The 27375-nt window shown below is 33.2% G+C and overlaps 2 protein-coding genes across 2 annotated transcripts in view; one reads left to right on the top strand and one right to left on the bottom strand.

Annotated features, from left to right (window-relative positions):
* The window catches only part of LOC142986164 (uncharacterized), a 63574-nt gene that overhangs the window by 22709 nt on the left and 13490 nt on the right, over positions 1-27375 (bottom strand). The window lies entirely within an intron of this gene.
* LOC142977977 (inactive ubiquitin carboxyl-terminal hydrolase MINDY-4B) lies at positions 5149-24841 on the top strand. Its single transcript, XM_076122137.1, has 12 exons — positions 5149-5177; positions 5481-5526; positions 14969-15057; positions 16511-16740; positions 18883-19072; positions 19296-19361; positions 19472-19542; positions 19675-19822; positions 20768-20905; positions 21650-21729; positions 23094-23231; positions 24288-24841. The coding sequence occupies exons 2-12, from the start codon at positions 5481-5483 to the stop codon at positions 24349-24351; spliced, it is 1260 nt and encodes a 419-aa protein (XP_075978252.1). The 5' UTR covers positions 5149-5177; the 3' UTR covers positions 24352-24841.

The raw sequence follows: 27375 nt of genomic DNA, 5'->3' as shown, positions 1-27375 counted from the left end.
CGAACGATAAATTACAAAACTTATACTATAACTAAATTAATTTAATACTTTACATCCCGAGAGCATTCAACTTTAATTTAACTTAACTTAATAAGATATTTGAAACATAATTATGTGTTATAAAAAGCGAGTGTAATCATAAGGAAAATAAAAATAAAAAGGATATCGTATTATAACCCAGATAACTGGGTTGTTGAGTTTCGATAGACAGACGCTCCATATAAAAAACTGCTATTCAGCTGCGTCTGGTGAGATTGGATGCCGACTCCAACATAGTTGCATAAAATGCTAGGCTGATTATGACAAATAAAGAGAATTAAAGCAATGGATCCATTAACAAAGTACCTCGTGTACAATAAAACTCCTAAATGTCGGAACCCTATGGACTATGACGCTATAAAAGCACAGAAGAAAGAAACCAAAGAGAAGGATGGAAATATTGATAGAAGACTTCTTCTGCTATCTCCAGATATTGAGAGGGTTTATGAAGGTGAGTTCTTAGTTCAATATAAAAACATTTTAGACTGTGTCGTATCACTAACATGTGTATCTAAATAGATAATTAAAAAAAAAGCTTTTTGTGACGTACTCTCCTCTACTACAGCAATATAAGAACGTATATTATGTACATAGATATGTCGTATTCGATAGAATTCTGTGGTGTACGATAATCTGCCACAGCATTCTTGAGAAACTCAGTTTACTAAAAGTGATTTTATGTCTTTTGATACTCGGGTTTAAATTATTCGATTATTAAACATGTTTGATACGCAACACAAACATTTTAGAAATAGTTAGCAAATAGAAGTAAACAAAAATTATTAAGAATTAAATTAACTTACTTACGCAAAGTCTAGTAAGTATAATTGACCGTTTAAAAAAATGTTTCAGTTTTTCCTTAACCACGCGACTCGTATTTGGTTTTCTTTCAAGCACATAAATAAAGTGCATACAAGATATCCTAAGTTTACTCCGACTTAGAACGTTTAGGTCGTATTTCCGCGTAGATAACCTTCAAACTGATTCCGTGGTTAAAACCGTTTATCAGTATAGCGTTAACTTACTTGATACTTGCAATTTATATTTATGAAAGTGTCGTTTTTAAGAATTTATTTTCACTTCATACATTTATTATTATTCTACACGGAAAAACCTTTCCTTTTCCAGGAAGGTGTCTAATTGAAAAATTTTGTCCAAATTTGATCAGAGTTTTATAAAATTTTCGTGTGACATAAGATGAATGATGAACTTCACATAAGATAAACAAAAAAAGATGTACCAGTTCGAAAAAATTTTTATTAAAAACTAGCCTATACGGTTAAACGGAGTTAAGTAGAGTTTAGATTCGAAATGTTATATTAAGCAGTGTAGATACGGAATATATATTTTTATCATATTTTGATGGGACAAAAACATTATTTCACAGTTGAAATAAAATATATCCGTTTATTTTAAACTAAGTAAACAATCATTCGTGGCAATGCATATTTTAAAGCGATTTCGTTTTTTAGAGTTATTCAACCGTTTAACGGAACAAGTTTGCATTTAGAAAAAACAACTGCAGGTTTAGCAAATTGCAGTAAAATTTACAGGATTGAACACGTTTTAATTTACTCTATAACGGTATATTGCTGTTAAATACATACATACGTACATAAACCTCTTCTTCTCATAGGGGTAGGAAGAGATCAGAGAACGCCTCTCGGTACGATCTTTGTTTCATTCACAGTTTACTTTCGTTTGCTTTATTAAAGTTGAACTTTCATTTTATTTATTTAACCTCAAAATGCATATAAAGAAAATATTTTTACAAAGTGAATTTCATCTATAATTTTATACTTTACTATACTCAGAATTGCAAAGTAGATGAAGACGGAAAACCAATTATAACATAACTCCTCAACAATTTACAACTAAGAAACGGAAGCTCAAAGAAGACAATGAACAATATCAAAACATAAACTAATAAAAACTAGCGGAACAAGAGAAATGGTATAAACTCAAGATCTTTTGTCGAAAGCCGTCAGTTTGTGCTTATCTTGTCGATTACTTTGATGAATGCATAACAGCGCACTTTGTTCTTGGGTTGTGGTTCAAGGAACAAGTTAAGGAGACTTCCTTAGAAAAATATTTAGATATTAGGTCATTATTTCATTCATATACACAAATATCATATTTAATATATTACTTTAATGTATAGTTTTAATTTTTATTGTTTAAAATTGTATTATTACATATAATATATTATATAACAGCTAACATTATAATGGTTATTTTCCAAACTGAAAGTGTATTTCCCAAAATAAATTCATATTAACCTTAGCACAAATCGATACACAAAATTATGTTTAATAAGTATCTGTATGGTTTACAACTAAGGATTCGCGTTTATCTTAGGTAAAGTTTCAAATTAAAGAACTGCTCACAATTCTCGTACAGACGGTATTTAATCAAAATTAAAGGCCATATCGAAGCTATAATCATGCGTGTAAGCTTGTTGGCTTCGAGTTTACACGTGCTTATAACTCGTATTTATTGCTAGACTAGGTGTAATTTGACAAGGGCTTAAGTACATACGCACTCACACGGTTGATATTGTTGTAGAGACTTAACTAGTGTCAAAAACCGCTATAGTAAAATTATTTTATTAAAGCATTAATTTCGACTTTTGAAGAAACCTCAGTATTCAATGTTACAATATGAAGTAATTGGACAAGTGTGATAATATTGAATATGCTACACTTTAATAACAATATCTAAATTATAAAAAATAATTCGAAAGAATCACTGTAAAAACTACTATGACTAGTACTTCATACTACAGTTTACTTGTCAATATTTTGTTTTGTATGCTTGCAAAATTTTCGCGACAAAAAAGTGATTCTTATTGCCGAATTTGCGTTAAACATTTCAAAACTCCAAGCTCTGTGCAGTCACACTTTACAGATACTATACATAAAAATTAAAAATTGTTAATGGAGCGGTAAGCGAAAATATATGATCTGCAAACATACAACTGTCTAATTAACGGGGTCCAGTTGAGCAGCCAACTGTCAGACAGTCATCAGAATTTTAGTATCAGGGTCACGGGTTTAAACTTCGAATACTAAACCCTGGTAGAATTGCCTAGAATATTTTACGGAAAGCTCTACAAGACATATTACTAAAGTCTATTTGCTCACCGCTATCCGTCACACACTTGAACACCCAACTTACCATTTTCGGTGGTAGTGAAGTCATCGGTTTAGTTAGTTAATTGCCGTCTTAGACAGTGCCTTCAGCTGTGAAAGTAGTGCTCCGAGCTAAGCCGAGATACGCATAAATTAATATGCCCAAAGCTAACAAGGAGAGACAGGATCGTAAAGGTATGGATAGACGTTTATAATCTACATGTACACTAATAACTCACGTATAATAGCGTGCGTGAAATAGATTGAACTAACTAGCGAACGTCAATAAGGCGATTAAAATATGAATGCGATGAGATATTCGTAATCAAAAAGTATAGAAGGTACTCTATTATTTGGTTGCATTAACCTTTTACAAAGTATTTATAATTGCTTGGAACTACACGCATTACTAATTAAAAATAAAAAAGCACTGATTCACTGATTATCACTACCTATCAGGCAATTGAAAATCATGGATAACAAGTAATCACAATGAAATAAATATTAAAAGCCTTAAGGCATGCTGTAAAATAATGTGTGCCTATATAATTCTGATTACCGACTTTAATCTGTCAGCAAATTCCTTTTACTACGTCATATTTACTTAGCCAAAATCTCTAGTAGCTCAACTTTATCTACACAAACACCGCAATGCATATCCAAAACTAACCAAAACTCGAACAGAGATTTACTGGCACTCATTTTTTACAAAACCGAAACCCCGTATAGTAACGTGACAAATAAAAAATCAAACATCATAAATCAACATAGAAAACAATTCTAAAATCGAACGTAACGGTATTTTTTTAAATCGTTCCCAACGCCATTTTGAAATATGGCCGCGGCATATTATTGCTTGGATACACGAACACACGTTCGATATTGGCGCTAAAAATAAAATATTAATTTCCTATAACGTCGGTAGGTGGCACGGCTTTAATCTAACAGTGAATTGATGTAAAGAACAATATACGAACTTTGGTCTAGGATTTATGTTTAGTATGATAGGTTTTTAAAAAGTTTTAACTGGTATGCACAGCGGAATTTCCTTTCGAAAATATTTAGTGGTCTCGTTTAATATTATGGGACTTTATAATTTAAGTAGACAAAGGCGACATTTCACTTTTAATCCATTTGGCGTAAAAAAGAATGGAATAGTTGACTAAAAGAAATGACTTCGTAAAAGTAGACAATGACCAATCGGGTCACAAAAAATTTTTGGTTGATAGGTATTACAAAAATACAGATAACCCCAAAATATATAATTTGCTTAATATTTAATCAAATGCAAAAGTAATTAATTAAATTTTTATTCTTTACCATTATGGCTGAATATTAAAATACGACAAAAAAATCGTCTAGGTTATTACTTTTCCATAGTCCATAGATACACTTTTTATTCCAAGCTTGAATTATTTATAAAAGTTTCTTGCAACAATAAGATAGACGAGTAACTAAAAGATTCACTTTTTCTTTATTTTATTATTGATATCTGCTTTCATTCAATCTTTTATTCCATTAGAGCTTTTCTAATAAATCTTTTAACTTTGAATATTTCATTAAAGAGAATTCGTACTTTCAATTAGATTTATAGACATTTTTATGAAAAAACAATAGAAAGAAATCTTAGACTGAAAATAATCTGAATCTTTCATTTACACTTTTTTGATCAACGATTTCATAAATACAAATGTGTTATACAACATATCGTTCAAAATATTTTTCATATTTCTTTTCCTCAACTATGTGACCTCGCTAGCAAAAAGCACTATATTACAACCTTCCATTTTTCAAACTGCCTCATCCGCTGAGTTACTGCAGTTTATTTAACACGTAGATACAACACAAGCTTATCTACATTATAATGTACAAGGGAACGGCGTGAAGCAAATGCAACCATTTCCAAACAATCACCTACGCTGGTTTGACGTGCAATATTTCTGCATCATTTTATTATCTAAGTGAACCTTGTGTAGTTGGAATAAGAGCAGTAATCGTTCAGCAAAGGTGAGTTTTGGCTATTACTGATTGTGACTCTATTGTGATTTTGTGCAATTTGATTGGCTGGCATAACGAGCGGTGATTGTCGGAAATGGATTCTCTATTTGTTTATAATCGTGTTTAGTGGCAAAAAGTTATGAACACTTTCAATTCTATAGTGCTATTAAATTAAAGTGCGCAATTCTAAATCATCATCAAGAAAAAACACGAAATATCATCACAGTAAAATATACTATTCAAAATTTCTTTATGAACAATGATTTTATATTGTGTATATTTTTAAGGCATCTTTATTAATATTTTCTAAAGATGCATCGTGCAGTTCGTGAAGGTGCACCTGCACATCCTGGAGAAGGTAACCGCTATGATCATAATTTAATGCAGCAATAATCTTGAAGCTTAATTTTTTCCCTCATTTGTACTATATGCTTGTCTTAGATTGTCCATTAGGAGGTTTAGTTCCTGCAGTAAATTAACCCATGTACCGCATTAGCAACCGCATCACTAGACTATTTTATTTTTCGTAGGTCAGTCCATAAAATCCTATAAGAATCATCAAAAGCTTTCAATATTTTACCTGCTTTACTTCAATGTATCGGAACTAGATATGAATAAGTCATGAAGTTATAAGTCATGGAAAAAAAATAGTTACTAGCCCAAAACAGGAACAAATTTAAATAAACTAATTTGTGGTCACCCATCCTCTTAATATTCGCACGAACTTACCTGTAACAAAAAAAAATGTGTTTACAAATTAATTCGGCCTCAAAGCCTGCCTAGGGGTCTCTCAAGCGAGGGGCCCTTGGGACACCCCAGGGCAGCAGTGGGACAGGGTTAAAAAAACGGAAGTTTGGAAGTTGCACTTTAAAAATGTGTTTTAAATTATAGAGAAGCATTAGTCATCAGTCAGTCTTATAGTAATAGTCAAAGTAAACAATCATCATTGCCGTGATACAAATGAAATGAATGTCAAGCAGAAACCACATTGACTGGCACTTTATTAAGAGCCTGTAAACCGAAGAAGGCTTGAACATTGCTGATAGTGTTCGCTATGGAGGTAGACCATTTGTTGTACTTCAAATACAATTCTTCAATACAACAAATGGCCTTACAACTACCAAATGCACATAAATAAAATTGGCCTTCTTTTAGGCTCATTAACAGTGCAATTTTTAAACATATATGTCAAGAAATGTATGAAATACACTCACGTTGTGACATTACAATGATAGTCCCAAGTAGTAGGGAGCAAGCCTATTGCCATTTAATAGTCATGTTACGAAACTCCTGACTACTACAAAAAAATATTTTAATATGAATTAGATAGGACATAGAACTTCACCCAACTTGGAAATTGAAACCGACCCTCATGATCAGCGGTCGGATACACTACCAACCACAAAAAATTATCCTATTTAGAGTTCTTAACATTTAAATTTTCTTTAAGTCTTAAATTTATTGCCTAAGACCTGAAACCTAATCAGGTCATTGGTAAATTCCTAATTACGGCACCAGGTAAAGAATCCAATATAATCCAATTTGTCCATAAATAGCTTGTGGTGTCGGTATAATTCTTAAGTCGTCTCTTACGGTCCTCCTGGGAAATGACGGAGAAGTCTATTTGTTAGCTACGAAATAGAATGCATTGCTAGGATTAATGGAGATGTATATTTTAGCTGTTGGACTATATTCTTCAAGAAGTAAATCTTATTTGGACAAAGAACTAACTTAGAAATGAGAATAGTCGGTAGTACAACAATTGCTAGAAAATAGTTTCTTATTACGAAAGTAATTACAGTAATATAATTAAACGTAGTTATGAAAGAACGTTCCAATCCACTCGCAGGTCAAAATGAGTAAATCGCGTTTTTGTAATTTTGTGGTACGCTTTTTTTTGGTAGCGAGTACAGCTAAGTAGTATGTATCACTGCAACTATATAAATAAACTTTATTTTTAAATATACTTGTCACTAAAATTTATTCATATTTCTCATACAAATTATGAAAAAAATGCACTTGGAACGTTTTTGAAAAAAGGCTTAATGTATGGAAGTAGATTTTAACTTAATTTGCAAAAACGTTCCAAAATGTTACAATTGCTATATTTTGGTAATTAATATATATATTTTCTAAAACATAAGTAAAACAATGAAACATTATTAAAACATATTTTTTAAGAAATATTCATACATAGCTGGACCCACGCAACTTCGCTTGCGTCATATAAGAGAGAATGGGTCAAAATTTTCCCCGTTTTAGTAACATTTTTTACTGGTACTCTGCTTCTACTAGTCGTAGCGTGATGATATATAGCTTACAGCCTTCCTCGATAAATGGGCTATCTTACACTGAATGATTTTTTCAAATCGGACCTGTAGTTGCTGAGATTAGCGCGTTCAAACAAACAAACAAACTCTTCAGTTTTGTAATATTAGTATAGATAACATTTTTTATTGCTACTCTGCTCCTATTAGTAGTAGCGTAATGATATATAGCCTATAGCCTTCCTCGATAAATTAAATATCTAACACTCAAATAATTTTTCAAATCGGACCAGTAGTTCCTGAGATTTGCTCGTACAAACAAACTCTTCTTTTCATTCAGCTTTATAATATTAATATAGATAACATGTGATGTATGTGAAATATGTGAATGTAAATTTTATTGTGATGATTTTCCACAAGACGAAAATAAATTGGGGCACTCCGGGACGGGGGCTTCGGGGATCGGGGTACTCAGAGACTAACCCACAGCGTTTGGGGTCATAGGTAGACTAAGGTTTACCGTAAAACGGGGTGAATAGAAACGATTTTCAACTTTGTCCTAAAAATTTGTTGCGAATAACTTGTTATTTTTATTGTCGGGTTCTTTTATATCATGTCCGGCGCCATGAAGAAAGAGCTAAAACCATATTTGTCCAAAATATGCATAATTTTACGATTTTTCCTTAAATTCACACCCAGCGATAGGGGTAAATCGAAACGACCAAAGGGGTGAATGGAAAAACTGTTAGGGCTGCCAAAGACGACTTATCCAACATACTGAAAAGGGAGGTTGTGTGTTTAAAAATTTAAATAACCGTTGATAATTACTTTAACTGAAAAAATAAAGCAAGATAACCTAACTAACTTTCATACTATATGCAGTAGTTTGCCGTTATAACTTTGATACAATGATAATTGTGAAGTTCAGAAGATTAATGACTATTAATTTTTCATTGTTTATGTTAATTTTGTTTACAGTTTTTGACAACCCTATTTATTAATCTCTATTGACCCCTCACTCGTTTCTATTCACCTCTTACGCGTTTCTATTGAACCCTGCTATGTTTCCATTTGCCCCATACTGTAGTTCTATTCACCCTTCAAACGATTCTATTCACCCCGTTTATACAAAAAAAATACTATTTCCATGATTTAAACATATTTTTTAGATTTAAAAACGTTTCTTCAATTAACAATATTGTATCTTTATAAATTAATATACACCTAAAGACATAAACACTCCAAACAACTCATTAGAAAAGAAATCCCACTTTAAATCCAAAGTTTTGAGGGTCGATATGAGGGTATTCAAGGACGGTAGACTTTGAAGCAATTTTTTGGGTATAAATATCAATTTAAACAATTATAACACCGCAGAGAAGTAATATCGCCGTGTAATCATTTAAAATTTGAACAAAATTCTTCAACGAGAAGTACTCAAATATTAAAAAAAACTTGAAAACTTTCCTGATTTTTTTTCTATTCACCCCGCGAATTCTATTCACCCCGCGAATTCTATTCACCCCGTTTTACGGTACTTTTACCAATATGAATTTATTATCGTCACGTTATATATAAAGTACCTACATGGAATGTTTTGAAGAAATAGATAGTAAGAAGAAGAAAAACAAACAAGATGATTGGATCATTATTTTTATGTTATTCAGTCCAACACGTATTGAAACAGTACGATCCAAATGAATTTTCATTTATAATTGTTATTTTTAAAAACGTTCCAAGTTGATTGAGTCATTATTCTTATTTTATTCAGTCCAAAATGTAATAAAATATAACGATCCAAATGGAATGTCACTTTTTAAGATTTAAAATTATTATAAAAATATTTATTTTAAAACGTTTCAAGATGGATTGGATCGTTATTTCTATTGCATTCAGTCCAAAACAAATAAAAATAGTACGATCCATATGTAATGTCACGTTATACGATTACAATTTAGATCTTTTGGCGCGTTTTATCATTTAGACCGTGTAATTATTTCAGTAGTTATTGTCGTAAAAGAGTCAGTGTCTTCACCACTAGATAGGACGATCCAAAATACCTAGCTTGGGCTCAAAAACTCAATTTTGACCACCTTGTGGATTGGAACGTTCTTTCATAACTACGTCCAATTGTAAGCAGTTTTAGAATTATCTGTATTTTTGTCTCCATTAGTGTCAATTTGTAAATTAATTAGAACTTCACAAAAACTAATTTGTTTGTTATAAGGCTTTGATATTTCAGTTATAGTGATTAATCGATATAATATTGTTGGTCTATTAGCACTTCTCTTATTTTTATAGTAAGTTTTTATAAACATGTAGTGTTTTATACCACTTGCTTGTTGTCTTCTACTTAAATGTGTATTCAATCTTTAGTTTCAATTTCATCCAACCACATTTTCCATTTCAATAGAAATTCTATTTCCACCCTCATTATGTCAACTCATTTCAATTCTGCCTGCAACTGTACTTGCAGTGTTTGCTTAGCCTTCAATAGCCAATATATCGCTTATGTCTACTTGCCCTTGAGCGAGCGTGTTGCACGAATACAATTACAGCACACATTTCACACTTACAAAGTGAAAATTCCGTTTTGCATTCAATTGTACTGTTTTCTTTGCCCCGCGAGGTGTCGGTAACAGTGCTACCTAAGAATTTGGAAGAGAATCAAATTTTCAATCTAAAAATCAACCAAAATTTCCAAAAATAATAACGAAAGGCGGTCGAAAAATAATTGGGCTCCCAGATACAGTTATTAAAAGAAATAATTGGTAGAAAAGAAATCGTTTCTAGAATTCTCTGTCAAAGAAAACGTAATTGGTAGATATAACTATAAAACTTACTCGAGTTATTTTCAATTGAATGGATACTAAATAATTTTATATACGTGTTATTTCAAAGATAAATTGCTTTAGTTTATTCTATTCATGGAACGAGTTTATTGAAATATATTTTACAAAACGATTTTCATTTCTATATGATTTATTTTGAAATTTATAACGACTATCAATAATCGTTTGTTTATTGTGTATTTATCTCATTCACGTTTATTACAGGGGAGTTAACCATAGAGAAATATTTATAAAACTTGATCTAAAATAGGAGAAACAAGGAGCGTTTCACGTAGGTCAACTATTCAAAGTTAGTGAAAACACTCCAACTTGTTCTAAAGTTGCGTCCAATTTCATTGGACTTGAAGGGGGAGCTCAGTGCCTTCGTTACTCCCAAGTGCGCTTGAACTCGTTGAGACTTGTTACTGCTGGACACCGGGGTCCATATGAGTGTCTTACAACACTTCCTCTATTTACGCTATCAAATAGAAGACGGAATGTTAAGGAAGAATGCTCTTGGGACGTCGCAAGAAGAATTCTATGGTGGGAATATTTTAATGAAATTAGTTTCTGTAGATAATAGCTTAGTAAACCAAATTATGTAATTTTAATACGTAAACATGATTAAGTAGTAATTAAATTATAATGAAAATCAACTCTCTTGTTGAAGAAAATTGTCAATTACATTGATTTCCTGAAATTCAATTACAGTCAAATTTTTCGTGACCTTATTACAATTTCTTGGTAAAATACGATTGTAAGTAAACATCAAGAATTACAGCGGTATTTTTATGTTGTTTTTTTCGAACACGAATAAAATGTATTTTATGCAGTAAAGAAGCAAAATATTATAATTTATTACGATAATACAAAATGTATTTTGTAATTTAGGTAAGATTTAATTTTAAGCTAAAGTATTATTTTTATCAAACTTTAAGAATTTAATGGAAAGGACGTCCGGCATTTGTTCCCGCAAAGTAGTGCTGGTAGTTCTTCGGGGTTTCGAGGTAATTATCTTATTGAATTATTACCTATCGTAGATAGATCTTCAACCACCAATTTATCTAACATGTGGACTGTACTCGGGACATCTGCGTCAAATCGTCTTGATCATTTGATTTCGTGATACGTATTTTTCTGCAGGTCTTAATCTAAATAATCGTGTGAAAGATAAAAAAGTGTAATTTTAAGCTCCACGTTCAATTTATTCACAGTTGCTTGAACACTTCGCAGGTCAAGATCAAAATAAATGAAGACAAATTGAGGTACTCTAAATTCGATTGGATCCAATTTTGGACCCTTGATTCAGAAAAACGGTCGTTCAATGTGACTACTTAAATTCACCAAGATATATGTTTTGCACATTTCTTTGATGTTACTAAAAAAGTAACTCGATTTCAAGGGATAATTGATTAAGCGTTACTTAGCGGTTTTATTGTAAAATTTTGCGTAGAAGGAAGTAAATTACATTATACCGGAATTTTTGGTGAGAATGATGATATGCCGAAAATAAGGTCGTAAAAATGAACTCGGTAAAAATTGGAGGGTTGTTTAGGGAACGAGAAATTTCGAAATTCCATTTTCAATTTGAATACAACACGGATAATAAACACAAAATTACCAAATTATTATGCAAATGGAATTTCCAAACGAAAATATTAAAATTTCAATCTCCTGAAATCATTTGGAATAAGAACATACAATGGCGGCGGCCATTTAATACACTCAGCGGCAGAAAAAGTGGCCCAAGCGCTTATCGTGAATTTGTAAACAAATTAAGTTATATTTGAAAGATATATTGTTGTAAGTAGTTGCGAAGTGATCTGTTTAGTGTTATGAAGTGTTGAATTTCAGATTAATTTAAGTGACGGATGACTTTTTCTAACAATGTGTGTTAGAACTGAATTCAGTGTTGATTCGAGAGGTCAGTTGAATTCTGTATTTTGAAATATTGCTGCACGGAAACGATTTTCTTTATGATTTTTATTGATTATTGGTCTATATAGATTCTAGAAAAGATTTGAAGATGCGACTTACTGCTGAGCAAGTGGCTTAGGTGGTCTTGTTGTCCGATCAGGGCCATTACCATTGAGAGGTGGCTGCATTTTTCAATGTATCGCGTACCACTTTAAGGTCTGCGATTAGGAGGTATCGTGAGACTGGTCTCTACACGCGGCGACCAAGAATTGGACGAACACGATGTACATCCGCAAGAGATGACCGATTTGTTAACCTCGAGGTGCTGAGAAACCGCTTTCTGACAGCGTTTGAGATTCACTAGAGGCTTCAAGCGGCACGCGGAGTCATTCTTAGTGAACGGAACATGAGGCGAAGGATAAAAGAACGTAATTTACGGGCAGGAAGACTAACCCGAGTACCAGAACTCGAGAGACACCATCGAGTTGCGCGATTACGATTTGCTCGTAAACATGTGAATTGGCTATCGACCAATGGAGCAAGTTCTTGTAAACCGATGAGTGCTGAGTAGCATTAAGAGCACCAAATGGTCGTGAGAGAGTGTAAAGACGCCATTAAGGAGGGTTTTTCCCAACACAACACGTCAGACCGTCAGTTACAAAGGTAGGTCTGTTATGGTGTGGAGAGGTGTATGTTTGGAGGCACGTACGGAGCTTGTCATCGTAGATCAACGCCCAACAGCAGCCGAGTACATGGAAGAAATCTTCCAAGACCATGTTGTACCACTTATGGATTTCATTGGTCGGGAGGATTAACTCTAATGCAGTTTAATGCGCGCGCTCATAGCGCCCGCGTTGTGGAATCGCACCTTGCTGATATCGGGATTCAAAAACTGGCTTAGCCTGCTCGCAGTCCAGACATCAACCCCATAGAACATGTCTGGCACATGCTAAAAAACAGTGTATGTGCACTGCCCAACCCACCAGAATCACTTGGTGAGTGAAGAACCGCTCTAGTCAGAGTGTGGGATAAAGTTCTTCAAGAAGTAATTAAAACATGCTCCAAAGCATGCCAGAATGCATGCAGGTCACCATAAATGCTAGAGGAGTTAACACGCGGTATAAACTAGATTTTTTCTTTGGTGCAGAATTAGTTTTTTTGCAAAAACTTTCAATAAGCGATTTCGACAAAAGCTGTATTTTTTTATTTTTCCCATTTTTGATTAAAAATTACGACTATTTAGTGTAAATTGTAACTAAACTTGTGTATAAACTGTTTAACTAATAGTTATAGCCAAAATAATAACCATATATTGGTATTCTAAAAAGTTTTATCGTAGTTTTGCTTTGGGCCACTTTTTCTGCCGCTGAGTGTATTTTTTTTCGTAAATTCGTTCCAAGATACGAAGGCACGAGAAAATCTGGTACGAAACCTTCGTAATTGGAATGTATTGTGATCCCAACAATGGTTGAGCTAACAGGATTCAATGGGGGGTCCATTTATATGAGAGAGTAAGGATTTGTTGGACAGGTATGGCAAAAAGATGTGATGCTTGAATACCTTTGCAAAATTCCAAAAGTTGTACGAACAATTCACTGTACTATAAAATTTTATGTGTGACTATATTTTTTTACTGGATCGTTTGTTCCAATTAAGATAAAAAATAACGTCGACAGAAAATTATTATATTGTTAAACATAAAATACTTGTAGCAATTTCAAGATTTTTGAATTAATTAATTAAACGGTAAAAAGTGTGAAAAAGCTTCACATTGCTTTTATCATTCTCAATAATTGATGAACCATATCTATTTTGAAGTAAAAGTAATGCATCAGTAAGAGTGCTACTGTAATAGAATTCTTAAATAGAAGTATAATACTACACATGACACTTCATTCTATCTCATCAACATCATCTTCACAAGTCTTCTTCAAATTCAATTTACTCAACAATACGCAGATAAAAATAGGGCTCAACTCATATGACATTTTAAAAATAAACATGCATTTGAAGTTTTCATCTAGCAAAGCTATTCAAACTGTAATAGAATAACTTGATAGTATTCAAAAAGCAAATTATAAAACGCTTGAAGCATCATGTTTTCATACAAACATATCTTTATTTTTTTCAAGTATAAAACATATTGAAATTGAACTTTCTAGGTATTATTTGAAACATATTGGAAAGTTTTCTGGCAAATAAAAATAAAGATTTAGTAAGAAACCTCAACATTCGGCATTTCTATTGAAAATACTATGAATGACATTACTTTTACTAACTTAATTAAAAGTCAATCTTACTTTCAGACTGATAAAGTGTTATTCTTTAATTATTAATATTTAAACTAAACACAAAAAACTATTCATTCCAATTTATTTTGAAAATGCAATAGCTGTCTATCAACAGTTATCACAATGTCAAATTAAAATTAACGCGTATTTTTATTTATTTCTCTACTTTCTTCATTAAAATATCAATTTTAATCTAAAAAACCTTCCAATTCTAATAGAAAAGGTTAAAAGACTTATTGAAGGCATACAAAGTCCTCAACCCGTATTTTGCCAGCGTGGTGGACTCAAAGCCTAACCCCTCCCTCGTTCTCTTACAGACTCTTGCCATAAAGTGCCACAGAGACGGGTTAAAAAAACTGAATGCAATAAAAAACTAAAGGTCAAATATTATTCCGATAACAATATATTATCTTAAAAATGTGATCCCCATTATTAACATCAGACAAAAGCCGTCAAAGTGAAAGCAAAGGAATGAAACTATAAATCCTTTTCAGAGCGCGTACTGTACGCCAGGAACAAGTTATTGAATGGCGCTAAACCAGCTGTGGTCGGCGGGAAACCGATAAGCGAAGAATTAGCTGCTGTGAGTATTATTGTCAATGTCCTTGCTCTTTTAGACGTTTCCGACGTGTGTTTTTCGAAAGATTTTTGTTTTGTTTTTGAAATTGAGAGTGAATATGCGAGTGAAGTGTTCGGGTTGAATGCAATTTATCGATTTTTATGATTTTTAGGGCGTTCTATGTTTATTTCAATCCGTACATTTATGAGGTTAATATTAGCTTCATTAAATTTATCTAAGAGATCAATTGGCTTGTAATTTGTTATCAATTCTGCTTTTATAAGATTTGAGGAGCATCGCGTTTATCTGTTCATAACATAGTATAGTGTAAAAGATAATACAAGTCTGTCAAATTTTATTCTCATCGATTGAATTGTTCACCTATGAAAGCATTTTATATACCAGTTGAAAGCTCTTAAACTTATTATTGTAGGGAAACATTTTATGCCAATTAATAAAATTATCTAAATAATATTAATTAATCATCGCTTCCGTGTTTATTATTCTCATATCTGTTCTCAAGCCTTGTATGATCAGATCATGTTTCATTAGCCGTTGTATGACTATTTAATATTGATCTAATGAGATTTTGATCTACATTGTACACTAATTGCCTGAGCATTACTATTCAATAAGCTTGTCTGCCTGTCGCGTATCTAGATGGAGGCCTGAACTAAGACGATAATAATTACTATCATATTAGATATATACAGGGTGTCCCAAATCTCAACGATAATCCGAGACAGGATGAAAAACCAAGGCATACCATACCATGATCCATATCAAAATCATACATACCAAAATCCATATCACTTAGTTCAGCTATTGTAGACATTTTTCAAAAAAGTTAAAATTCCACACCCTTGGTCGCATTTTCAAGTCCTGGCCAGCCATGGTTCACAAAAATATCGTTAGTTAACTTTGACGCTTCATATTGAAAAAAAAATGTACTACACTACCTTCGGCAAGTTATTTCAAAAGTTGACGCATTTAATTAAGATTTCAAAATAGTGCACACTTGCCACTTTTATTTCTATTACAAATGTTATTTTTATTTGAACGAAGAGTATCCTCGCAGATGGATCGGACAGAGTAGTTCAATTTTATGACCTCCTCGTACCCCCGATCAAAATCCAGTAGATATTATTGACTGGGAATGCATAAAAGAAAAAGTCTATTCGAAATCAATACAAAATCTAACAGAGGAAATAAATGCAAGGAATTTTGCTTGACTGATGCAAAGATCTTTTGTGCGCCGTTGCAGAGCCTGTATTCGTGACAGAGGAAAGTAATTATTTTTAGTAAAGACGTAATTGAGTCATAACCAATATTTAATGTAAAAAACATAAATACTAGGTAGTAATAATTAAAAAAAAAACAATGACCGACCCATCATTCTTATTTAATTATTCTCCTTAAACTAAAGTAATCCGAATTGTTTTCCTCTCTCCTTCTTTACTACCCATTTCAATTCCAGGAGCTTCGCATAACCTGCTTCAGCTCAGCATCTTGCCCTCCCCGAGGAGAATGGATCCGTACTCCGCTCGTCATGAGGCCTCCAGACCAGACTCTGGCCTACGGTCTCGCTGCCCCGAGGAATGGAGCCAGGTCTCTGCTGTCTGCGTTACAAGCGCAGATGATCAAGTGGCTCCTGTTCGACTCTAGGCCCCAGACTAAGGATAATAAGTGTGATGTGCCTCCGGATACGTAAGTATGGATTTTTGAATTAAAAGATTTTGTTGAGCTAAGTCGAGTAGTATGATTACTAAGACTATTTTCTCTCAGACAAGAAAAGAGAGTATGCTGTTTTCTAAAGGCTGCTTGTTATTCTGTTCGATGATTAATTCAAAACGGAAATTTATTGAGGATTCTTTTTTGGGATATTTATAGTGTTGGTCAAAATGTCGGTAATATAATTTTTTTGGGAGTGAGAACTAAACCAAATATTTACATTAATTCTGTGTGCACTTATAGTACGCTGAATATTTGAAATAAACCGTTGACAATATAATAATTAATTTCGAACATTAAAATTCAACTATTAAAATACAATATTCGCAAACAATCGCGTTACGTTGCAACAATATTCCACAAAAACGCTTGGTGTACGAACAATACGTTTTAAGCCAAAGGCGACAGTGTAAAAATTACAGGCGTTCGCTTTCATACTCATGCCTGGTTATGACAAACGATGCTAGTACCAAACCACGCTGAAGTGTGCTAAATTGATGGTTTAATTGAGAATCGAGAATAGAACGATATAGTTGCGAGAAGGTAGTAGTAGGTTGGCATTTTCTTTACAAAAGAAAATACCAACGAGGCTGAAGATTGCGATAATTTTTTGTCGTTTTGGTGGTCCTCGCAAAGATGTCACGCATTGCAATCCGGGGTTTATTATGCATCTATACGATTATCACCATTAGGCCAAAAGTTTCACTTTTTAACTAACATGTACAAATGCGCGGTGCATGCTACTTGTCTTTTTGCTATTAAGTAAACAGGGTCTTAGGGACAGTCATAGGTGAGTCTTCAGACGGGTGTTAGGGCGTTATTTGGTCTTTGTCTACTCCTATGAAAAAAAGGCGTGATCATTATATTATGTATGTATAACAAATTATACAATTGATACGTTTTCAAATTTCTATAAAATTATTCATTTAATATGTAATGTACACTAATTGCTCGAGTACGCTATACGCATTTATAATAATTCCGTGTAAATAATACGAGTGTAATGCATTTACATTCAACAATATTTTAATGAATGTTCCATTGAATCAGTGGTAATAAACGATTGGGAAGATTGTGAGGTTAAATCGCAATGTACGAGCATTAAAGCATTTTAATTGCGTTCGTCATAAATCAACAATCACATCGTTAAAACGATTTCCGTGCAGTTTATTGAAGATATGTTTAATGTGTTGAAAGAAAAACAAATTGCGATGGATGTGCACTATTCTTTTTTTATTGGAAGAACAATAACAGACTATGAAGGAACTCCAGATTTTATTTAGATCTAAAATTGCTCATCGTTGTGTTAATATATAGGGTAAGTCAAACTATACTTGGGTATACTGAATCCAAACCAAATCAAAGGATTGGATAGGAATTTGACAAGAAATATATCTATCCAAAACTAGTTAGCTCTTTCTGTGCCTATGTGCAATTAAAAAACGTTTTGTTTATATTAGGATATTATCGTTTCAATATCGTTCCTTAAAAGTGAACCAAAAATTCTATGCGCGAAGGCATACAGCATAGCTTCAAAATGCCGATCATAATTCTCTAGAACGCCACGTGTTTCGGCATAAATCTGAACTATGCATCGTCGAACAATATTTTAGTTCAAATGGTCGACTTTATGGTCTAACCAGAGCGGTGTTTATTTAAAACTGGCCGATATATCGTAGGTGGTTGGGGATATTTTATTATAATCGGTGTATTATATTGTCTTGGTACCTTCTTTTATGGATTTAATGTGTAAAATGTTATGTGATGTTCTGTAACTGTAACTTGCAACAATTTCAATTTGTGAGAATGTTACACAGAAAATTTAGTATTTATTTTTTACGAGAAAAGCTTGCAAACCCTGACCATGTCATTGTTTGCTTGTGTATTTTGTTTGACATGCAGATGTTTGTATGACAAACGTTTTATAAACAGTCAGACAAAAGTACCAAAAACTGAAATGGTGGCAGTAAAAAAATACTCGAGAAGCTAAGTTTTTTTATCGGTTTAAAATAACCATAATCTTATACTATAACATATTGTTATTCAAATTTGAAATTATTTACGAGTTCGTTCGAATAGCCTATAAATGATGCAGATCAAATAGCCTATATTATGCAGGTATCTTCGACCTTCGGAAGAGCGCCAAGAAGAAGCACTCTGGCGCGCTTGCAGTGAGGTGATCTGGCGATGCGGAGGAGGGTATACCAACCAGGCTGGAGTGGAGCCTAAAGCTATTGTAGCTTTACCTGGCGAACACAATTATGTGCAGCATAGCTCGCAGTACTACCAGGATGGGGTCACTGAGAAGGTAGGCGGGTTTTTGTGGTAGTGGCGCAATTACCCAACTGTAAAAGATGGTTATGGTTTATGATTTAGTTGACTTTATATTGGCAGTAGTGTAGCCCGAATTTTGGAGTTCTTCGATCATTTATAACGCTTTCTTTCCAGTATGATATGGTTTTGTCAACAGACTATTGTATGTGTTATGGTGTGTTTCAGAAATGATAAGAGAGTATGTTTTATTTTACAAGCTGCATCTTTTTGAATTCAATAAATTGGAGGATATTCAAATATTTTTGAAACGCTACTTGTATTTGGTAAGTCAATATACTTCTTTACTACTACTTATTATTCGTTATTTGTATACTATTTTGTTTTTGTAATAGAAACAAAACATCTTTTAAATTGGGCTTCTTATTTTCTACAGTTCCAAACGGAAGAGGCTTCGGGAGCTTTGCTAGTGTTGTATGCGTGTGTGTTATCAAGAGGTTGTGAAAAGTAAGTAGTCCTCCATTTAGCAAATTATGAGAACAATGATTGCGAAAAGTAGTAATCTAAATGTAAAAAGATTTCGCTGTCAGCCTTTGTGATCAAGGATTATACAAAATATATTTCTTCTATGATCCTTAGTGTCAAGAAAGACCTGGATGGAAAACTGACGCACCTGGTGTCAGCTCACGTGGAAGGTTCCCTCAACGTTGTGACGCTGCTTTTGACTGGAAGGGCTACTCCATATCTTCATAACGGAGTCATGTATGTTGGAGATGAAGACCATTATGTGAGTACCGGTTAAAATATTATTCTTATAAGAGAGATCCGAGCTAGTGGTAGATTCAGTAATTGTAACGACTATCATAAGTCTCAATATTTGATCTAAATGAACAAATGATTTGATTTTGATGATTTTGATTTTACCTGCCGTAAACTACTTGCAGCTAAAAGGTTACTTTAGTTAGTGGGGATTAAAAAACGAGAAATTAAATGTTATGTAAAAGTTTCTAGTATAAAAGAATGTGATTAAATCTTATTATACCTTTGCAATAAAAATAGGATTAAAAAGACAATTGCAATCTTTGTTTACCTTTAAAACAAACAAACATAAACTGTCTATAAAAATAAATGGGAATGGGAATCCGAAATGTCGTGATTTTATGTGTTGTCATTGAATTGCGGAAGAGACAAAGATATTAATAGGACAACAGGGAGTAATAATGTCGGATACTCATAATACTCGATCAGCTATTATATAAATAATGGAAGATCAATAATAAAGTTATTTCGAGTGTATAGCGCAGTAATAAAAATTCTCAACACTTTTAGTGCTCTGAGCGCCTATCACGTATCTCAGTTGACACTTAGTATACGTCAAATCTATGGTCACTAGTCAGTACATTGCTGCTTTGACGTAACGTATTAATCACTATAACCTAAGAGAGAAAACAATGGGCAGGATAGTGGCTTTCAAATATCTGTCAACTGAGATACGTGATAGCCCCCCTGGTCTTCGTGGGTTTAATTCTTACGCGAAGTCAATGTAGTTTACAATTGCTTTTTCAGTGCTTGTTTTGTTTTCAGTAGCCTATGTTTGGCCTTTAGGTCTTTATAAAAAAAATCTATGAAATAAGCTTAGTCCACTAAGCAGATTTTTATAAAATTTGTAACAAAGAGGCTGACAGACTTTCGCATAATAGTATAATGAATAGTTTTTGCATTATGATTTCAGGCTATGCCTCAATTCGGCATTCTATCTCGCAGCCCAGTTGGTCTTCTTGTGTGGTATGGAGGTGAGGAGAACGCGAAGGCGCATATTAATAGGCAGTTCCCGGGTTCTAGGTTGAAAACTCCGGCTTTGCCTATATGGGTAAGTATGGTCCAACATTTATTTTTTATTTTATTTGAATTGCTCTTGTTTTGCGGGGACTTTTACAAACATACAAACAACGGACTCAAAGTACAACCAGGCCTGAAACAACTATTTGTGGATCGCACAAATAATTGTTCCGTGTGGAACGAACCCACGACCTCCCGACGCAATGGTACCCACTGACAGTCGGGTCCTCCTTCCAGAACAAGAAAGTTAATTGAATGAAAAGAGGAAGAAAGATAGGTATACATGCCACTTTAGAGATAAAGGTTACCCAGTAATTTCCAGGACGGATAAGTCAGACTGCAGTCTTAATCATTTGAACTAGATTTGATTTCCCAAGAGTTTGTATAGCTATAGAATTCATACTGCCCCTTCTCTTGCTCCTTTGTAATTATGATTAGTGGCAGTTTCTTTTATTCTGCTCTAGCTGATTCGCGCAACTTCGCTTGCGTCACATTAGAGAATGGGTCAAATTTTTTCCCGTTTTTATAACATTTTTTACTGGTACTCTGCTCCTATTAGTCGAAGCGTGGTGATATATAGCCTTAAACCTTCTTCAATAAATGGACTATCTAATACTGAAATAATTTTTCAAATCGGACACGCAGTTTCTGAGAGTAGCGCGTTCAAACAAACAAACAAACAAACTTTTCAGCTATGGATTAATATGTGAAGTAAGATCCAAGACAACTGATATAAATACAAGTTATTAATTATTGTATGTATTTTTATACACAGGTGACCAGCTGCTCAGGACATTATGGCGTTCTTTTCAATACCAATCGCGAATTGCTAAGAAACTATCATGCTGAAAGAAGGTAGGTATAATAAGTAAACAATATAGATGTTAATTTATTAATTACTATTATGTTAACATCACGCCTATTATACCTGAAGCTCTAGGCAGAGCTGTATGAGACTCACTTACGTCATTGTTAGTTCCATGTTATGCATAAGAGCCAACAAGATGTAATCCCATGGCCGTTTACCGGGTTCTTTACCAAACCCTAAGACCCGGGTATAAAACCTAAGATTTCATGACATGCAATCGCCTACTATACTGCCCAGATCACAGAGGCAGTCATGACTTATAATTATAATTTAATCAAAAATACACTTTCTTTTCAATCAGACACATTCCAATGCTTCAAGGTCATTGCCCTATCCACTATCCGTATACCTACTTATACATGCAAAGTAACGCAGGTCACCGCTGACCAATACCAATTACATTCTAGTAAGGGACCTAACGTCTACTAGCATAATTAACTATTCCATTACCTTTATGTGAAAGTAAATAGGAATGCTTTTTCTATATTAATAATTTATATTTTGTTAGTAAGAGGACATTGGTAAGCTTAAGTTATTAGTAATATTGGGAATTGAGGGATGTTGAACTGGTTTGGGCATATTAATGAAAGAAAACCAAGGAATGTAGGTTTATATACTTAATGAGGTGGTTTTAAATGCTTTTTAAATAAAAAAAAATATACCAACCAAATATTTTATAGCTAACTGGACTATGTTTACTAAAAATAAGTAGAACATCAAAATGCAAAAAAAAACATTTCTTGCAGCACATTTTCGATAAAACGTAAATTAGTATGTGCTTTACACTTTTGAAACAAAATAAATGCATTCCATTTTTCGACTTAAACAAAAATTATCGTAATTATTGATTAACTAGCTGACCCGCGCAACTTCGCTTGCGTCACAGTAGAGAGAATGGGTCAAAATTTTCCCCGTTTTTGTAACATTTTTTTACTGGTGCTCTGCTCCTATTGGTCGTAGCGTGATGTTATATAGCCTATAACCTTCCTCGATAAATGGAGTATCTAACACTAAAAGAATTTTTCAAATCGGACCAGTAGTTCCTGAGATTCGCGCGTTCAAACAAACAAACAAACAAACAATCAAACAAACAAACTCTTCAGCTTTATAATATTAGTATAGATACGTCACTATTTTTATTGAAACTTTATTTCACTACCTGCTCAAACGAAACATTTCCCAACCAATTCGAAATAAAATCCACTATTTCCTTATACCATCAAAATACACGATCCTTTAATTCGATACATCCTCAATCAGCCTCGTTTACGTATAACAACCTTTTGCAATTAATACAATATTATACATCTGCTGTATACACAAAAGCGAACTTTATGGCTCTTGTTTTAAGGTTCGATATTCACTACTACACGTGTGGCGGTTGTCACGTTCTGTTGAACGTTGACACTCGAACCCATGATGACGCAGTCGGACCTATGCGTACAGACGACATCAGTGCGACGCCACTTGAGAAATTGATTCATACCAAGTAGGTATAATATTGTTAATTAGTAGAGGGAAAAGATTGGCTGAAAATGGTTGACAACAGTAAATGATGAAGTTTGGAGGAAACCTTTGCTCTATAATGGGACCGTGTAAGTAAAAGGAATAGTAAATCCGTTTGGCTACTATTTAGTATTTATTAAGTTCAGTGAAAAACTTTTGGATGGATAACCCAATTTGATACAAGGCCGACGATCGTTGCTATTTACTACAAGCCAATGTAAAAAGCAAGGGAAATAGTGATTAGGTCTACTACTAATCTAGACCGCTCAATCTGTAATTTTCTGTTTTCTCCTAGTACGTTATAATATATGTCGTCCATAGTAACTCCACTTAATTTTCCTTTGATATAACATGCTATACTTAGTTACTATTGTATAAAGCACGTGTGGTTAATATTGACAAAAGATTTCCGTGAAATCTGCACAATAATAATTAACACAAAACTTTGAATAAATTTCAGCGAAATGCATACAAACAATCAGTAAAACCAATCGCAGCTTCATTTACCTTCACTCAAAAGTATTTATACAAAATATAATTTATCAGTTTCTAGTATAAATATCAAATTAACTACAGACCGGTGCTCAGCGAATATAATTAAACGTCACTTTAACATTTTCGATAATGCCACGACCCAATTTCGGAATGTTCGATGAATTTGTTTTACTGGATTTACATTTTTCGCGATATAATGAGTGCCTTATTTCATCTCATTTGTGTGGAGTTGACTGTTGAATTTGGTTCCGCTTGAATGATTAAAGCTGGTTATATTTGTTGTTTTGGTGTTTTTTGTTATGTACTGTGCTGTACGTAGTAGTTAAAATGTTCTGTCTTTGATACTTTAGGATACAATTCATTTTATTATAAAGGTAGGACTATGGATATTTCTCACTTGGAAGAAATATCTGTGGCGGACGTTTACAATATTACCGAGATGCAAGATAGTATTTAAAGTCATTCATTATTAAGGGTAGTGTATGAATTAAATTATTCTAAACATAAATTAAATTCAATAAAATTTTTATTATTTGAATTTCAGATGGCAAGATGCAAAAATCACTTGGACGGGAACTACGCCCTATGTCGGAGAGCCAGCAAAATAAAAAGCTTGGTCTACATCAATCAATAAAAATTAATAGTAGTGCTTCCAATGCTCAATAATTAAATCTCTATAAAATCTAGAACGCCGTAATAAATAAAAATTATGAAGTGAAAAATAAAAGCCTTAATAGTGAATTAAACAGCTTAGTAATGAATAAAAAAATAAAAGATAAATGCTATAGCAGCAAAAACTAGAAATAAATTGCTTGTTGATTGAAGCTTTAATTATAACCAAAAATAAAATACGATTGAAATATTGATATAGAATGCCTAATAGTTTTATTGTTTATGCCAATACTGCAATTAGTACATTTGAAAAAAAAATCCTTCGTAGTTCTGTAGATAATAGGAAAAAAATGTGTACGATTATGTTTAAGAAAGTAAGTGTTTGATGTTAAAAATGTTGGTGTTGTGTGTTGCGAAAATTAGAAGATGGTAATTTGGATCACTGTTTGTTAGATCCAAAATCAGGGTTTTGTAAAATATGAAATGTTTGGGTGAAATATATTTTGAGTAGATAGAGTTACGTGTTTTATTCTACAATCAGATTCTTTTTGACTTTGCTTGAACTATCACTGGTGTATTCTGTGTAGTTACTGATCCCTTAAACTTAATACGAAATCTTAGCCAATTACGTAATAATAATAATGTAAGTGGGTGTAAGTCTGTTACGCTTACATGGCTTAAGAGCTTTTAACAAAATTAGCAAAATAATTCATTTTTATACAGAGTATATACTATTAAAAGCTTGGGGAGTACTAAGCCGCAAAAAAAGATCATACTTTTGAGAAATCATTTCCACAGGTTGAGCTTTAATATTATTTATTTAAACCCAGGATCTGAACAACAAAATAACTGTATTCCACACCGTGATAGTCTTAAAACATTTCACATTATATCACATTTATGACTAAAATCTTTATGGCTTAACCATTTACTGAAATTTCACTCCCTTTCGAAATAATAAAAAAACAACAAAATAATTACTCACTCATACAAGCGATAAAAAATGTTCAGATAAAATTTACAAGGCTCCCGGTATCCCGAATCAATCTGGATTGAACGATATAAGTTCGTTGTTCGATCGTTATGGGGATGATAGATGGCCCCCATGACAAATCCACTAATAAAAGTAATTTATCAAACGCGTCAATCGCAGTCTTGTCTTCCGAAGCTTCCAGGTGAGGTGTTGCAATATCATCTTTTAGATATTAATTTTCTTTTTTTAAGGCGGAAAATAAAATGTTTTTCGAAAGTATTCCATCATTATTACGTAATGTTTTTATTTTGACGTAATTTTTTTAGAGTTTTGTGTGTTTATTGCGCTTATTTACATTTAATTTTGAATGAAGTAGCAGGAGTTTAGTTTATTTTAGTCAAAAACACTGCAATTTTGCCAGTTTCCTAATTATAAAAAAAACTAAGACACAAAAAACAAAACCCATTTCATCAGGTGGTTAAAAACTTGAAAGTCCTTTTTAAGCATTTCCAGACTAACTAATGCATAGTCATTATCAACCATCCTACAACTCTAGAAAAAGTGACGACATAGTTTAAAAATACTTCACCGTTTAATAAAAAAAAAATGCGGTGAAACCACAAAAATTTCACTAGTCTTTCATGCCATCATAAAACTAACTCAAAAGCTAAATGGACCAAACATTCAAATACCAGTAATAAATCCAATCATTCACGCCAAACGAAACAGACTAAACAAACGGACCTAAAAATAACCAATTTATTTACCTACAAGGAACCGATACAATACGAAATACATCACACAACTCACTACACATCTGACAAATCGACCGCAAATATTGTAACCCATTTAGGTATTATAGTCCGACAACAGAGTAGAGATCTGTGGTATGCACGATTTATCTAGATGATAATTTAATTCTCACGTACATACATATTATCACGCCTTTTCCGACAGTGGTAGGTTGGTAGGACAAAAGAACAAAATTAAAATCTTGTTTTTGTATACGACATCAGCCGCGAAATTTGCACACAAGACTCTTTATTAAGTTGAATATCTGGTACAAGAATAGGGGCGATATGTCAAATTAAAGGTTTGTCAATTTAGTGCGTGGAGTAAGCCCTTTAAAACTGATTGATATTTATTATACTAATAAAAAATGTAACTGTTAGGTTGATTAAAAAGTGCAGTTTTCTCTCAACCAAAACGTCGTAAGTACCATGACATTTATCGCACTTACGCGTTTTGTGTAACAATTAAAACAGGACACAACAAACGCGACTATCACTTCTTTCCGTAGTAATAGTTCAATGTTGTAACCACATCACAATCTAAATCGCAATATCCGAATATCAAACTCGGCGTATCTCGGAAATATCGAACAATGCCGAAACGAGGCCACGTAGGCTGATAAATCATAGAGGCCTGGCCGAAGTGCCACGTACCCGGGCATTTGTCCATAAAGCCGGGCATAACAATGGCTAATTGCCCCGGTCAACCCGGACAAGATAGGCAACAATAAAATTTTATTCGATCGTTTAAGTTTGTGAATTTATGCTGTGAAAGTTTCATACGGATTTGTGTGATAAAGAGCTTTAATTTTACTCATGGGTAGTTTAACTTAACCAGTTGCACGTATGGATCGGTAAACAAGAGACAAAGTTAAGCGGTTTGTTGTTCGAACGCTATTTAGATGGGTAACGATTGTTTGTGTGTGAACTGTATGATTAAACTGACAATTACAAACGGAGAGTCAGAATATTATGAACGGGGAAAAGCAATTAACAATCAGTTCGGAAAGTAGTCCTACGACAAAATATGTGTCTTTGATATTTTTAAGGTCTATTTTAAAAAATATATTTTTTTAATAGTTGTTTCCGTTTTACCCACAAAATTATGGTGAAACGTCGCAATTTTTTACTTGGTATATTGAAAGGAGAATCAAAATACACTCTTCTTACCAAAACATCAGGAATATTTAGCTTATTCCTGGCACAAACTAAACAGATCCTCTCAGTCAATAACATATTAACACAACATTATATAC

The sequence above is a fragment of the Anticarsia gemmatalis genome, chromosome 2, assembly GCF_050436995.1.
Source record: "Anticarsia gemmatalis isolate Benzon Research Colony breed Stoneville strain chromosome 2, ilAntGemm2 primary, whole genome shotgun sequence".
Lineage (NCBI taxonomy): Eukaryota > Metazoa > Arthropoda > Insecta > Lepidoptera > Erebidae > Anticarsia > Anticarsia gemmatalis.
The sequence above is the reverse complement of the archived record's forward strand: the minus strand, read 5'-3'. Positions and strand labels throughout refer to the sequence as shown.